Consider the following 12,488-nt stretch of genomic DNA (forward strand, 5'->3'; position numbering starts at 1 on the left):
AGCAGTTGGGTGTGTGCCTCTTGGGGGGCATCCCCCTCCCTTGAAATGCCGTGATAATTGCTAGCTCTCAGAAGGCATCCAGACATGTGAAAAACAGCATTTCCTGCAGGGTTAGGGAGCAGGTCGATCCCTAATGCTACCAGGAGACTTCAATCACTCTGCTTGGCTTTTGCTGTGATCAGGCAGTTAAAAAAAAAAAAAAAGCCACAGATCTGTATACTACTGTCATCATGTCAGCAAATGTCATTCCTTGATTCCTTCCCTGGGAGGGTGCCTCAGCTCCATCCAACACTTCTCCCCTCCAAATAGCTGACTTGGCCCTGCTGTGCGTGCATAAGCTTTCTTTTCCCTCATTCTTCGATGTAAGCGTGCAAAGTGCTCCTACGGCACAACTGCACCACGTCTAGCCTTTGTCTTCCTTGCTCCTCTACACAACAATCTTCAAAACAACCACCACCACCACCACCACCACCACAGCCCAAGCTCTTCCATGGGACCAGTGTAGTGGCATAACAGGCTTACAATGGCAGTAACCTATACAGGTTTCGGTTCAGATTCTGGCTGCTCCACTTCCAGTCCAGCTCCTTGCAAATGCTCCTGGGAAAGCAGCAGGAGATGGTTGGAGTACCTGGGCTCCTACCATTCACACTCCTGGCTTTGGCGTGGCCCAGCCCTTCTACTGCGGCCATCCGGGTGGTGAACTAGCGGGTGGAAAACTCCCTCTAACTCACCTTTCAAACAGATAAGCAGATCCTTAAAAGAAGTCTTAAATGACCTATGTGACATTTTTTATTTTGTGCCTCACATCTTGTCTCTGATGCACAGAGCTGCCCTGGATACAACGAGATGGCAAAAGCTGTGGTCTCTACTAGTGTGAGCGTTTAATACTCACATAAAGAAAACACCTGTGCTGGGAATGTGGCTGCACACATGCATGACACGGAGTCATGCTGGGCCTGCAAGAGAATGGAGCACATCCTGTCGCAGCCGAGGCACGAGGTGCAAGGCACGAGGCAGTGCAGCGTTTACAGCACCACGAGCCTCCAGAACGATTTACAAGTGGCCATTGTTTTGTTGACTTTTCTTCTGCAAATGGGCCCTAGCATCACATTTTAAGGTATATTGACCCTCCAGTTAGCTTTAAACCTCAACTGGTTTGTCAATATCCAATTTTAGGACACAAGGGACATTCAAGCTTGGCAGGTCTTGTTGCCTGTTTATTCTGGTGGACATCCAGCGCTTTATGGCATTGCAATCTAAGAAGCTCCTCAAAGGTTGCAGAGTCTGTGTGTTTCTTTCACTCATGATCATAAAATCGTGCCTCGCAATATATGTTTTGCCCTAAGAGAGGCAAAAACAGCACTGCTGTGCGAGCGTGAGGGTCTGCACCCCCTTGGAATCTCAGAAAGGACTTCTTCCTACTTTGACTCCCAAGCACAAACAGAAACCGAGAAAGCAAAGCTGTGGAACCCCCCATGGGGCAGCAGGAATTTCTGGGAGAGTGTGCTGTGACAAGGACATTGTCCTAGCTGCCCGACTCCTTGGCCGTGACACTGACCAGCACCCAGAGTGGGCTTTCTGCAAAAAGAAAAAAAAAAGTATCCTGACAACCTGGAGGGGCTGGTATGAACCTGCCTCACATTGTGAGACCCCCGCAGGGACCAGGAAGCCACGAAATAAGGAACAAATAGGGCTGGAACAAAAAAACCACCTCCTGCAGGTTGCACGGGCCACCTCCCTCCATTAAACAGCAAGGCAGTTGGTGTCCCTTGCTGACCTTCTTTCTCCGGGGAGCGCGTGGAGAGGATGTGGGGTCAGAGGAGGCAAGAGAAAAAGGAAACCGCCAAGTATGAAAGGGCATTTAACCCCTCGGCACGCGCGCACACATACAGGCAGCCTTAAAAATAAAGGCACTTCATCAACAGCTGAGGCGTGCAGATTTGGAATCAGACCTGATTTGGTTTCATAATTTACTTGCTTCCTTTGCTTTATTTATTGGTTCATTTCTTGAAGTCCTCGGGGACTCTTGATCATCCTAAACTAATCTAAAAAAAAAAAAAGCGCGCAATGCAAAGAAAAGGATTTTGCTCAGTATGCCTCTCACTGGACAGAAGGCGAAGTTGGAGCTGCTGGAAGAATTCACTTTGCTCCAAGCACATGGGGCGTGGTGTGCTGAAAACTGCTAAACTTGTAAAGTTTAGGGGGACTCAGAGTGTAATTCCCGGGCGGTGGAAAGGAATTGGAGACCAGAGGCTGTGCTAACCCAAGCGGCCAGCAAAGCAGAGATTAGGCGCGGAGTTGGAGAGCTCTGTAGCTCTCTAGAGAGCCAGTAGCAGGCTGAGGGGTGGGTGGCGGGAAGTCAGGCCCCCGGGGATCCGGCCATCCTCGGCTGTCAGTCAGCACGCAGGCAGCCCCCTGCCTGGCTCCAAGGGGGCGAGGCCGCCCGTAGTGGGGACAGAGAGCTGCAGTGAAGAGGGGCGTCCCCTCCGCCGCCCGCTCCCTCTCCAGCGCCATTGGGCCGCCGCCGTGCATCCTACCCCGCCTTGGCCGCCCGGCCCGGCCCGGCCCGCGCCCTTCCGCGCTGGGCTAGGGGGCTGGACAGTCCCGGGCCGCTGACGTCACCGCCAAGTTTGCTGCCCCCGGCGCCCCACGTGTGGCGAGGGCTGCGGCTGTGGCCGGGGAGGTGGCGGCGGAGGAGCGCCTGCGAGTCCGGGGGCCGCGGCCACACTGACAGGTCCCGCGCAGGCGGCTCCGCCACGCCGCTCGCAGGTGGGACCGAGCACAGCCGGGAGCAGCCGCGGGAGCGCGTGGGGACCTACAGGGGCGCAGCGCTCGGCGCAGGCTTGCAAGGCTCGAGTTCCGACAGGAGAGGGGCTTGGAGGGACCCTCAGGCCGAGACGACCTCTGCTTTTCCGGGGCCGAGAGGCGGCCCGGAGGACTTCAGCAACAAGGGTTTGGAAGGACGTTGCTACCGCCGCCCACGGTCGTGAGGGCGCACGGGAGCTCGGCGGCTCCCCGGCTCCAGGACCGAGCGTGGAGATGCAGAAACTCTGAGGCGAAAGCCGCGCAGAGAAGAAGGGGGCCGCCGTTACGGAACTGGGGGTGCTGAGCCGCACGTACGCCTTCTTTCCCTTCAGCCGCGGAGAAAGCAAGGTCCCGGCGACTTTGTGGGAACTGATGCCCCGAGCGGCTCCGGCGGGACTTGGGCGAGTCTAAGACGATGGTTTCCTAAGCACGGCCCCCAGCGCGTCCCCCTTCCCCGTGTCCTCGACTGGAGGCTGGGATCCAGCGCGGGGCTCCCGGGACTCTGTGACCCCTCTTTCCACCTCGGGGCCCCAGCCGCCGCCTCCCCCAGGCCAGGGCGCACGGGCGATGTGGCCGCCTCCCGGCGCGCAGGCCGGTCCGCGAGATGCGGTGGCGCCCGGCGGAGTCCCGGCCTAGCATGGCTCGTTCGCGGCCCGACGTCGCCTCCGGCTAGCATGGCCTCTCTGGGCCCGGCCGGCGCCCTCCTCACCTCGGCCGAGCCGCTGTCCCGCAGCATCTTCCGCAAGTTCCTGTGGATGCTCTGCTCCCTGCTCACGTCCCTCTACGTCTTCTACTGCCTGGCGGAGCGCTGCCAGAGCCTGTCAGGCCCCGTCGTGGGGCTGTCGGGCGGCGGCCAGGAGGCAGGGGCCCCGGGCCGGGGTGTCCTGGCAGGAGGCCGGAGGGAGCCGGCGAGGTGGCCGGCGGTGGCGCAGAGAAAGCGCCTCCTGCAGCTGCAGCCGCGCGGGCGGAAGCGCCGGCCACCCGCGCCGCGCGACGACGGCGAAGGGGACGACGGGGACGGGGACGCGGCCTGGGACGAGGAAACTCCTGGCCTGGCCGCGAGTCCCGGCGGCTCCGGGGCCGGCAGCAGCGTGGCCGAGCCTCCGCCGGGGACCCTGGCCTTGCTCCTGGACGAGGGCAGGAAGCAGTTGCCGCAGGCCATCATCATCGGCGTGAAGAAGGGCGGCACGCGGGCGCTGCTCGAGTTCCTGCGCGTGCACCCGGACGTGCGCGCCGTGGGCGCCGAGCCCCACTTCTTCGACCGCAGCTACGACAAGGGCCTCGCCTGGTACCGGTGAGCGCGCTCGGAGGGCGGATGCGGGTGCGGGTGCGGCGCATGGGGGATTGGGCAGTGTGGGGCTGGGAGTGGGGGCTTGAGGAGAGTCCTAGGTAACCCCCAGGCCTGCCTCCCCAGAGCTTCTCTTTAGCTTTGGGATTTGTAACCATGGTGCCTCCTCCTGGACGTGGGGAGTGAGTGTTCCGGGCAGGGCGTGGAGTGGGGAGGGAGGTTAGCGAGCTTGGAAGTTTGTTTAATAATTTTTAGTCTCTGCGAGTTCCTTTTCTTGAAACAGTCTAGGCCTTTTGCTCTGTGAACGTGTCTGGTATGTTTAGCTAAAAGGTGTGCGGGGGAGGGGTATGAAAAAAGAAAAATGATCCCCCCTGAATTGGAAACCTGTGCATCAGTCACTAGGTTGCCTCTGTTTTCCAGGCGATTCTCTGTGGTTACTGTCCCGTGTTCCCTCGCCCTTAGCCAGGTATGAGTCCCAAACACTTGTTGACGGTGTCACCTGTCAGGGGGTTCAGGCAGTGCAGATAATCTGTGTCCCAGGAAGAGGCAAGCACCCGTCGCAAGGCTTTAAGGAAAGGCTTCCTTGGTCTTAGCTTTTGGTTTCGAGTGAGGGAGAGAATTATGACAAACGCTTTCAAAATGTGTGAGAAAAAGTAACTTTGGTGTCTGAGCTGGCAGAAACTTCCTCATCTTGAACCAATCCCCTTTATCAACAAGGTAGGAGATTTAAAAACGAGAGGGAGGAGGGAGAGAGGGAGGAAAGGAAGGAAGGAAGGGAAAAAAGGAAGGAAAGAAGAAAAATAACATAGTAAGAAATACATATATATATATGGTAAGAAACTTTGTGAATACTGGATACAAGTTAGAAGAAAAATCTCACTTTGATTTTCGTTTTCAACTTGCCAGGCTTCTCAAATTCTTACTACTTCTCATGATAGAATTGGTCAAACTAATAAATCCTGGTGCTGATTGGAGTTTCTTTGCATAAAATATGGGATTTTTTTTTTAACCCTTTCCTCCAAAATCAAGAAAAAGATAAATTACTAGAGATTGCCATCTTAGGAAGCTTATCTTTTTGGTAAAATATGCATCTCTTTGGAGAGTTGAAAAGAAACCATATCGCAGAACCCACAACATCATTTAGATCTGTCTCAGAAAGGGGCACTAAGTTAACTTCAGAACAAAAGTGGACATGACTTGACAAGTTTATGTTCTTGCCGACTCAGGCACGCTCTCGGATCGATTTTCGGGAGCAGTAACTCAACTCGTGAGAAACCGTTGGGGTCCTTAAAAAACTCCAATCCAAACATTCAACACTCTTAAAAACAGTAACCTTCCATCTGTTGGAAAGAAAAACAAACAAGCTTCTTTTAATATAGAATCTATATCATTTCAAGGCAGCAGCCACTTCAAATGCCCCCTTGTGTTTCTGTCATTTGTGTCGGATCCTCTGGGAAGTTCTTATAAAAGTGACCTGTTGAATCAGGAAACAAGAAGTCATTCTGTGTTCGCACAAAGGCAGCTCTGTTTTGTCCCATCAAGGACACAAGAAAGGAGTGATTAAAGACCCTTAAAACACTTATCTTTTGCAGTTCGCATTGGATTTGGCCTGGTACGGTGCTGTGAGCGAACGCATTGCAGGCTGACCATCTGCAGCATGGTTGGTCTCCGAGGTGTTCCAATCCGGAGAAATATTTAGTTCTCCAGCAGCCTTTTACTTCCGTCTTGCCATGTGCGCTGTCTCTCCACAAAGCAGCTTTCTGCCTGCTGCTTCCAGAAATGAGTTTTGGAGGGCACGGTCTGTCTTACAGACTTGAATCTTCATTTTCTGTGGACTGCTTTCAGAGCTCGTGTGGGGCCAGGAAGGTTTGAAGGTAACTGGAAACATAAGTATTAAAAAAAAAAAAAAAAAGAGTCAGGAACAGGGAGGACAGTCTCTCCCTTGGAAACTGGATGTAGGCTGAAAAGTAAACCTCCTTGGCTTGTTTATTTCAGTACAAGAGTCCCTGTAAAGCAATTTATGGTGGTTACAAAAATAACTGCACAGTAGGCTTCATGCTTTGCTGAATCCAATTTTCCAAGTGTTGGAGCAATGTCTTTGTTTCACCATTTGCAACAGGGTTTTTTTTTTTTATTGGATGCATAAATTCAAGTTTAATTCAGTTACCTAGAAAAGTCTCATTTCACAAAAAAATGAAGCCCAACCTGTGGATTCTGGATTATGCGGTCACGCAATGAAATTTCCCCCACAGTTCTCTTCGCCTTCACTCTGCACGTGGAGTTTGGTGCTGTGAGCAAGCCTGAAGGCTGAACTGTTACACGTTGGGGGAAACTTCCCCCCCAACCCCAGAATGCCCTTAGCCGTGAAGAACATTCTAGCTGCTGCTGATACTTAGTTCATACTTGAGAACTGAACATTTGCTTAGCTTCGCCCTGAGTCAGCCCCAAATGTATCATATGGGATTTCTGCCACACCTTTGTGGCCACACACACACACACACGCACTGGTGCAGAAACAGAATTTTGGCATTTGCATGCTGAAGCGAATGATGGAGGGAAGAACGACAATCCTGTGTCGTATTGTTATTTACCTGTTGCCGTGGGAGAACCTGATGTCCAGCCTTGGTTTTAGGCTCAGGGACGTGTTGGCCTTGTGTTTGTTGTGGCAGCGCCCCCTACTGTTCTCACGGAGGGAAATTTCCTGTGGCTGTTAGGAATTTTGTAGGAAACCTCCTGGAGAAATAATTCGAGAAATTTGATTCAGCATCGGCTTTTGCTAACATATTTCCATCGGTCTCTCTCTCTCTTTGGGAAGAAAATTAAATATTTCCTAAACTTTTTTTTTTTTTGAGAAGTAGAGGGCTAAAACCTCCCTGTGTTTGAGCAGCTTAGTATGAAAAGCAAAGAAAGTGAGTTTCTTTTTCGAAATATCTGTGCAAGATGTTATTTACCCTGATTTTCAAGGTCTGAATAGCCTTCCTCTGTAATGAATGAGGCAGAGGCAGGTTTTTATAAGCCGGAGGTCCGTGAATGATGACTTAGGAGACTCGAGTGGCGTTTTCTGGCTACGAAATTCCACCCAGAGGGGGTTTAGAAAACATTCCTCTTGACTTAATTTGGCAGACATGATATCAGTGCGACAAGTGTCTGGGGCTTGCGTGTCACCGGAAAGCGAGCCTTTGTCATGAATATTCTGTACGCCCTGTGTGTGCGAGTGTGTGCGTGTGTGGTACGTGTGTGAGTGTAGGTGTCTGTGGGATTTCTCAAAGCAAGTGGGAAGCGTTTTTGTCAGTTTCTAAAAAGTTCAGCTCTTTATTGAGGTGCAGGCCAAATGCTTCTGCATAGCTCAAGAGCAAAGACACAGCTAAGATGGGACAGCAGAAATGGGGGCGGGAGGGAGGATAGTCCGTGCCCAGTCTCCGGCTGTGGCGTGTGTGAGCGCAGGCCTGACCACACGTAGACCGGAAGGCCCACCTCGGCCTGTCCGTGGCTGCACCCGCCAAAAGGCCTGCCGTCCTTCTCCCAAGACGCAAGATACCTACTGATGATGTATTTACAGACCCAGACATACATTACACGTGAAATATACAGTTGGCTTTCCTGTATTCAGGCTCCGCATCCACAGATTCTGTCAAATGTGGTCCCTCCAAATCAAATTTGGGGGAGACCATTTACCCCAAACTTTGTTCCTTGACAGTTAAATGTCGCAATTATGTACCTGGCGTTCCCAGTTGAGTCAGGTAGTGGGAGGAATACGGAGCTGTTTTAAACTACACAGGAGGATTGTAAGCTCATCCAGTGATATTTTGTATGAAGGACTTGGAGCATCTATGCATTTTGGCATCTAGCATTGGATTCCTGGGACCCAGCCTCCACCCCCCATGATACTGGAGGCCAACTGTACACATTAATGTGTATATAAATATTTGGCTTGTGCACCATTTTCGTCTTTTATTTTAATGCGAGATCGGAAGTATTCATTATCTCTGCCCAAGAATGTTTATAGCCTATGTTTTAGTTCTTTTTCTTTAGTTGAGTCTGGACAGTTTCGGCAGAGGCGTGGAACCGTTCTGGCCCCTGGTATCCAGGAAGATCAAAGATGACTCATCTTGGTGTTTGCAGGACTTGGCGCTTCCCTGACCTCATCAAAATGTGGAGTGTTCTGGTCTCTAATGATCACGACCTTGTTGTTGTTTTTTTTTTTAAGTCCAGTGGGGAGGTGAACTGAACCAAGGGCGCTTTCCGTTCCTAGGAGTAGAAATGAGGGTGTTGGAGCAGCTGGGAGCAGCTGCAGACTACCCCCGTGTGCAGTTTCCCACCCTCCAGGGCAGCCAGCCCCAAGTGCGGGAAGGGTTGGGAAAGAAACTTGAGCCAATGGAGCTGCAGAGGCTGGCCACCCATGCAAGGTCATGTGGGCAGAGGTCCAATGCCTGTTTATCTGTCCTGAGAGCAGAGACGTGAACCCTGGGCAGGGACGAGGATAGAGAAAAGACTGAGAAGATGTGCTCTGGGCTCCAAGACTGGCACGCGAGTCCACAGAGGGAACTGGTGCCGTCTGAATCATGCATGTGCTTCCGAGGAGGTTGAAGGCGATGGACACTCCCTACCCAGGAGGAGATGGACAAGCCATAACACTGTCATTTGTTTGGCTTAACCTCAGCAGAGGAGATCTGCTGAGCACGATGGCCCTTGGTGTAGTGTGTGTGTGAAAATAACATACCCTGTGGGTGAAGAAAGTGCTAGAACTGATACAGGGGAGATTTACTGCTTGGTAGGAACTTGTGAGCAATACTGAGTAGCCTGGGAATGGAACAAGCCTTGGGTCTATGGTCAGAGTCCAGCCACAACGCTCAGTAGAGCCAGAATGATAAAGCAAATACTCCTTTAAATGAGGAGATGGCTCAGGTACCAGTACACTTTCTGTGAGATCCGTAGGCCTTGCTGCGTGGAAATGACAATAGAATCCACTCACATCCTGCCCTCCCGTTGAAAAGGCAACAATGCTTGTCTCGTATAAATAAGGGTGTTGATTGGGCGGCAAGGACTCGGTGCCAAATCTGTATTTTGGAGGGGTCATGGGAATACTGTGAGCCTGTGTCTTTAATGACAGCAGAGCCAACCTTACATAGGCCAGATGCTCTGCTCGGGAGGAAGAGGGTGTCACCGAGCAGACAAACCTCCCTGATATAAACAACACACACACACACACACACACACCCTCCTTCCCTATGGGCTGCATCTGAGCCCTTGCAAATGGCAGTCACCACCAGTCAGATTGCCCGACCCAGTTGGGAACTCCATACCCCGAGCCTGTTCCTTTGAGGAAACTTATTCCCCACCAAGTCATGGTAAGTTGGGGCTGATTGAATATTGTTTCATGGTCTGTGTTTCTGGGTGATTTCAGACGCCCAACTTTTCCAAGATTTGTTCCTGCTCCTGTGACAAGTGGCATTGGAATTACCTAATGTTTTCATATTTAAAATGTATTTTTAACCTATAATCAGCTGATATGGCATAGAAGTAATATGTCAGCTCCCTGGCTGTTATGTGTGCAACAATTGCCTGAGCGTGCTTGTCAGCGTGTGCAGAGGTTTCTTCATCTGAGACTCTTAAAAATCTCTGAGGGGACTAGGGATGCACTCTTGGGTCATAAATAAGTTCATCGGAGGGAACGCAGTGTGCGCTGAATTGGAACATGTCCCAGTTCCCTGCCTCCAACGATGCCATTCTTCTTTTTCTTCTTCTTTTTTTTATTTTTAAGATTTATTTTATTTTTATTGGAAAGCTAGATCTACAGAGAGGAGGAGAAATGGAGCTGATTCCACTCCCCAATGGCCAGAGCTGAGCTGATCTGAAGCCAGGAGCCAGGAGCTGCTTTCCAGTCTCCCATGCAGGTGCAGGGTCCCAAGGCTTTGGGCCGTCCTCGACTGCCTTCCCAGGCCACAAGCGGGGAGCTGGATGGGAAGCAGGGCCGCCGGAATTAGAACAGGTACCCATATGGGATCCAGGCATGTGCAAGGCGAGGACTTTAGCCACTAGGCTACCACGCTGGGTAGGAACAATGTCATTCTGAAACTCTTACAGCTCTTCTGTGGCCATGGCTCATAGCACCTAAACATAGATGTTTATCCTAGGAACAACTGGACTGCAGAAGTTCAGATCCTCTCTGTTTCAGAAACTGTATGATGGACACCAAACACGAACAAAGAAAGCAAAAACGTTTGTTTAGAATGGACTTTAGTAGTCGCCATCAGGAATGCGGGAAAGCTGTTTGGTAAGGGTTGCAAATTCCTTCCACCTTGCCTATGACCTGGAGCGCCACCTAGTGGAAGGAGGAGCCTTCAAGGAAGTGTGCTGGGAAAGCTTGAAAACATTCTGCTTGGAATCTCTTTGCTGCTTCAATTAAAAAAAGCCCCCGAGAGCACATCCTGTTTAGATGGCACTTAGGGCGATCGTAACTGTCTAGCACAGCTGAGCTGCACGTCAGCTGCTTCGGGCGAGCAGCGTTCGCTCCTTTTAGGTAGGGAGTTTATTCTTTGGAGAGGAATAAAAGAGACTTGACTTCACAATAAACCTGAAAACCAAGATATAAATGATTAGGGGATTTATATTAGAAGTGTGTATGGCTGAAAGGAATGCCATCTGCCCCAGATTACTTCTGTTAGTGTGTTTTGCCTCTGTTTCTGAAAGCCAGCCTCACTTCAAAATACTTCCAGATGATTCTGTTTGAAGGTCGGTAACACAGCCTCACTCCTCCTCCCTTGCAGGCTCTGGCGGAGGGTCCTGGGATTCTGAGCAGGCAGCCCACAAAAGCTTGTTTAACCCTTACCACACTTGAGACACCTAGCAGATCCTTCCCAGTGCCACTGCCTGGGGTGGGGAGGGGGTCCAGGTGATCCTTGCTCATGCCTCCAGGCAGGCTTAGAGTCTGGGACAATCTGGGGGAGAGTAGGTGCTCCTAGCTCCAATTTCCTGTTAATGCAGACGCTGGGGGTTCACCTGGATGGTGTAGCTGGGTAAGCTGTGCCAACTCCCAGCTTCACCCAGACCCACTTCCAGCCACTGCAGGTTGGGGAGTGAGCCAGAAGATGGTAAGAAATTCTCCTCTCTCTCTCAAAATAAAAGTTAAAGAAAACAGACAAACGAATAGGAAGCCGCCGTGGAGAATCCTGGCAGTCAGCAGTCACACCCAGAGTTCACTTTGTGTTACTCCGACATACTCATGATCTGGTATCCTACTTCTGGAACATTCCTCTCCCCAACCCTTGACTTGGTCTAACTGAAAAAACAAAAAAACAAAAAAACAAAAAAACTACACCAATCCAAACTTAGAGATGTCCTGCAAAATTTGGGTGCGTGGAGATTATGTAAACATGGGGAGATGTGCAGAATTTTCCAAAGCTTGGGGGAAAGTTTGCGTCATGAATAAACTGTAAATAGAAATGCCAGAACAAACCAGTATTGTAACGTCATTTTTTTTTTTTCCCCATGAACTTTCTGAAGTCTCTTTCGTTAGGAGATACTCTTGATCACATCTTCAAACATGAAAAAGGCATTTGTGGGAAACCTGTGGGAAACCGGAGGTAACTCTGTGGTCTTGATCGTTGTATTCTAGAGCTGTGCTTGACAATAAACTTAGGGGAACCCGGGTGAAGAGTGTATGATTTGCTCTATTCGTTTTTGTTTTTTTGCTATTTTAATACCAAAAAAATGATTCTGGAACACCTCATGCGGAGGTGCTTCCTGGGCGCTGTGTTTCTTGTAGCCTTTCCTTGGGAGGCCTCTGAACTAGGCCTGCCTGCCCGTTCCTCAGTCTACGCATGCCGATCTTTCCCTGGATTTCTTTCCCAACAAAATCAGCGCCTAACTCCACTTCCACTCCCTTGCCTCCAAGAGTTTGGCTGTTCTTTCTCATGCCCGAGGCTGGCTAACACAGAGAAAGGTGTGAGAGGTTCCTCTCATGATGGCAGGGAGAAAAAAGCCAAACCAAAGCAACCAACTCTTCATGGTGAGTGACAGTGCTTTGAGGACACGGAGAAGCTGAGTGGGGTTGGAAGAGAACAGCACTGGGCTGTGGGGCTTCTTTGTTCTTCCTCTCTCTTTTGTAACCATCAAAGTTGAAGGAGCAGGTGTCATTCGGGTCGGGAAGAAGGTGGAGAGATGAAGATGTGACTGTGGATGCTCCTTATGACCAAGATGAACATGTGGCATAGTTTTTCCAGGCCAGCTTAAATGTTCTATCTGTGTCCTCAATCAAATACTTTGATGTCTGGCATAGATACTGTGGCTTAGGGGACCAGCCGCAGGAGCCAGGCAGATCTGGTCAATCGCTGGGTTCAAAGGAGAGGCAGGAAGAGAGAAAGTTTACAAGATGATCATCTGTAACTCTGTTGGT

General features: G+C 50.9%; 1 protein-coding gene across 1 annotated transcript in view; it reads left to right on the forward strand.

Moving 5' to 3' along the window:
* Positions 1-3,479: 3,479 nt before the first annotated feature.
* LOC121169889 (heparan sulfate glucosamine 3-O-sulfotransferase 3A1) overlaps positions 3,480-12,488 on the forward strand; it is an 87,484-nt gene continuing 78,475 nt past the window's right edge. The window contains exon 1 of the mRNA XM_041000694.1: positions 3,480-4,099. Within this exon, the coding sequence (XP_040856628.1) occupies positions 3,480-4,099 (620 nt within the window). The remainder of the gene's footprint in view (positions 4,100-12,488) is intronic.

Source organism: Ochotona curzoniae, unplaced genomic scaffold (assembly GCF_017591425.1).
Source record: "Ochotona curzoniae isolate NIBS_2020 unplaced genomic scaffold, NIBS_Ocur_1.0 scaffold_2453, whole genome shotgun sequence".
In the NCBI taxonomy this organism is placed as follows: domain Eukaryota; kingdom Metazoa; phylum Chordata; class Mammalia; order Lagomorpha; family Ochotonidae; genus Ochotona; species Ochotona curzoniae.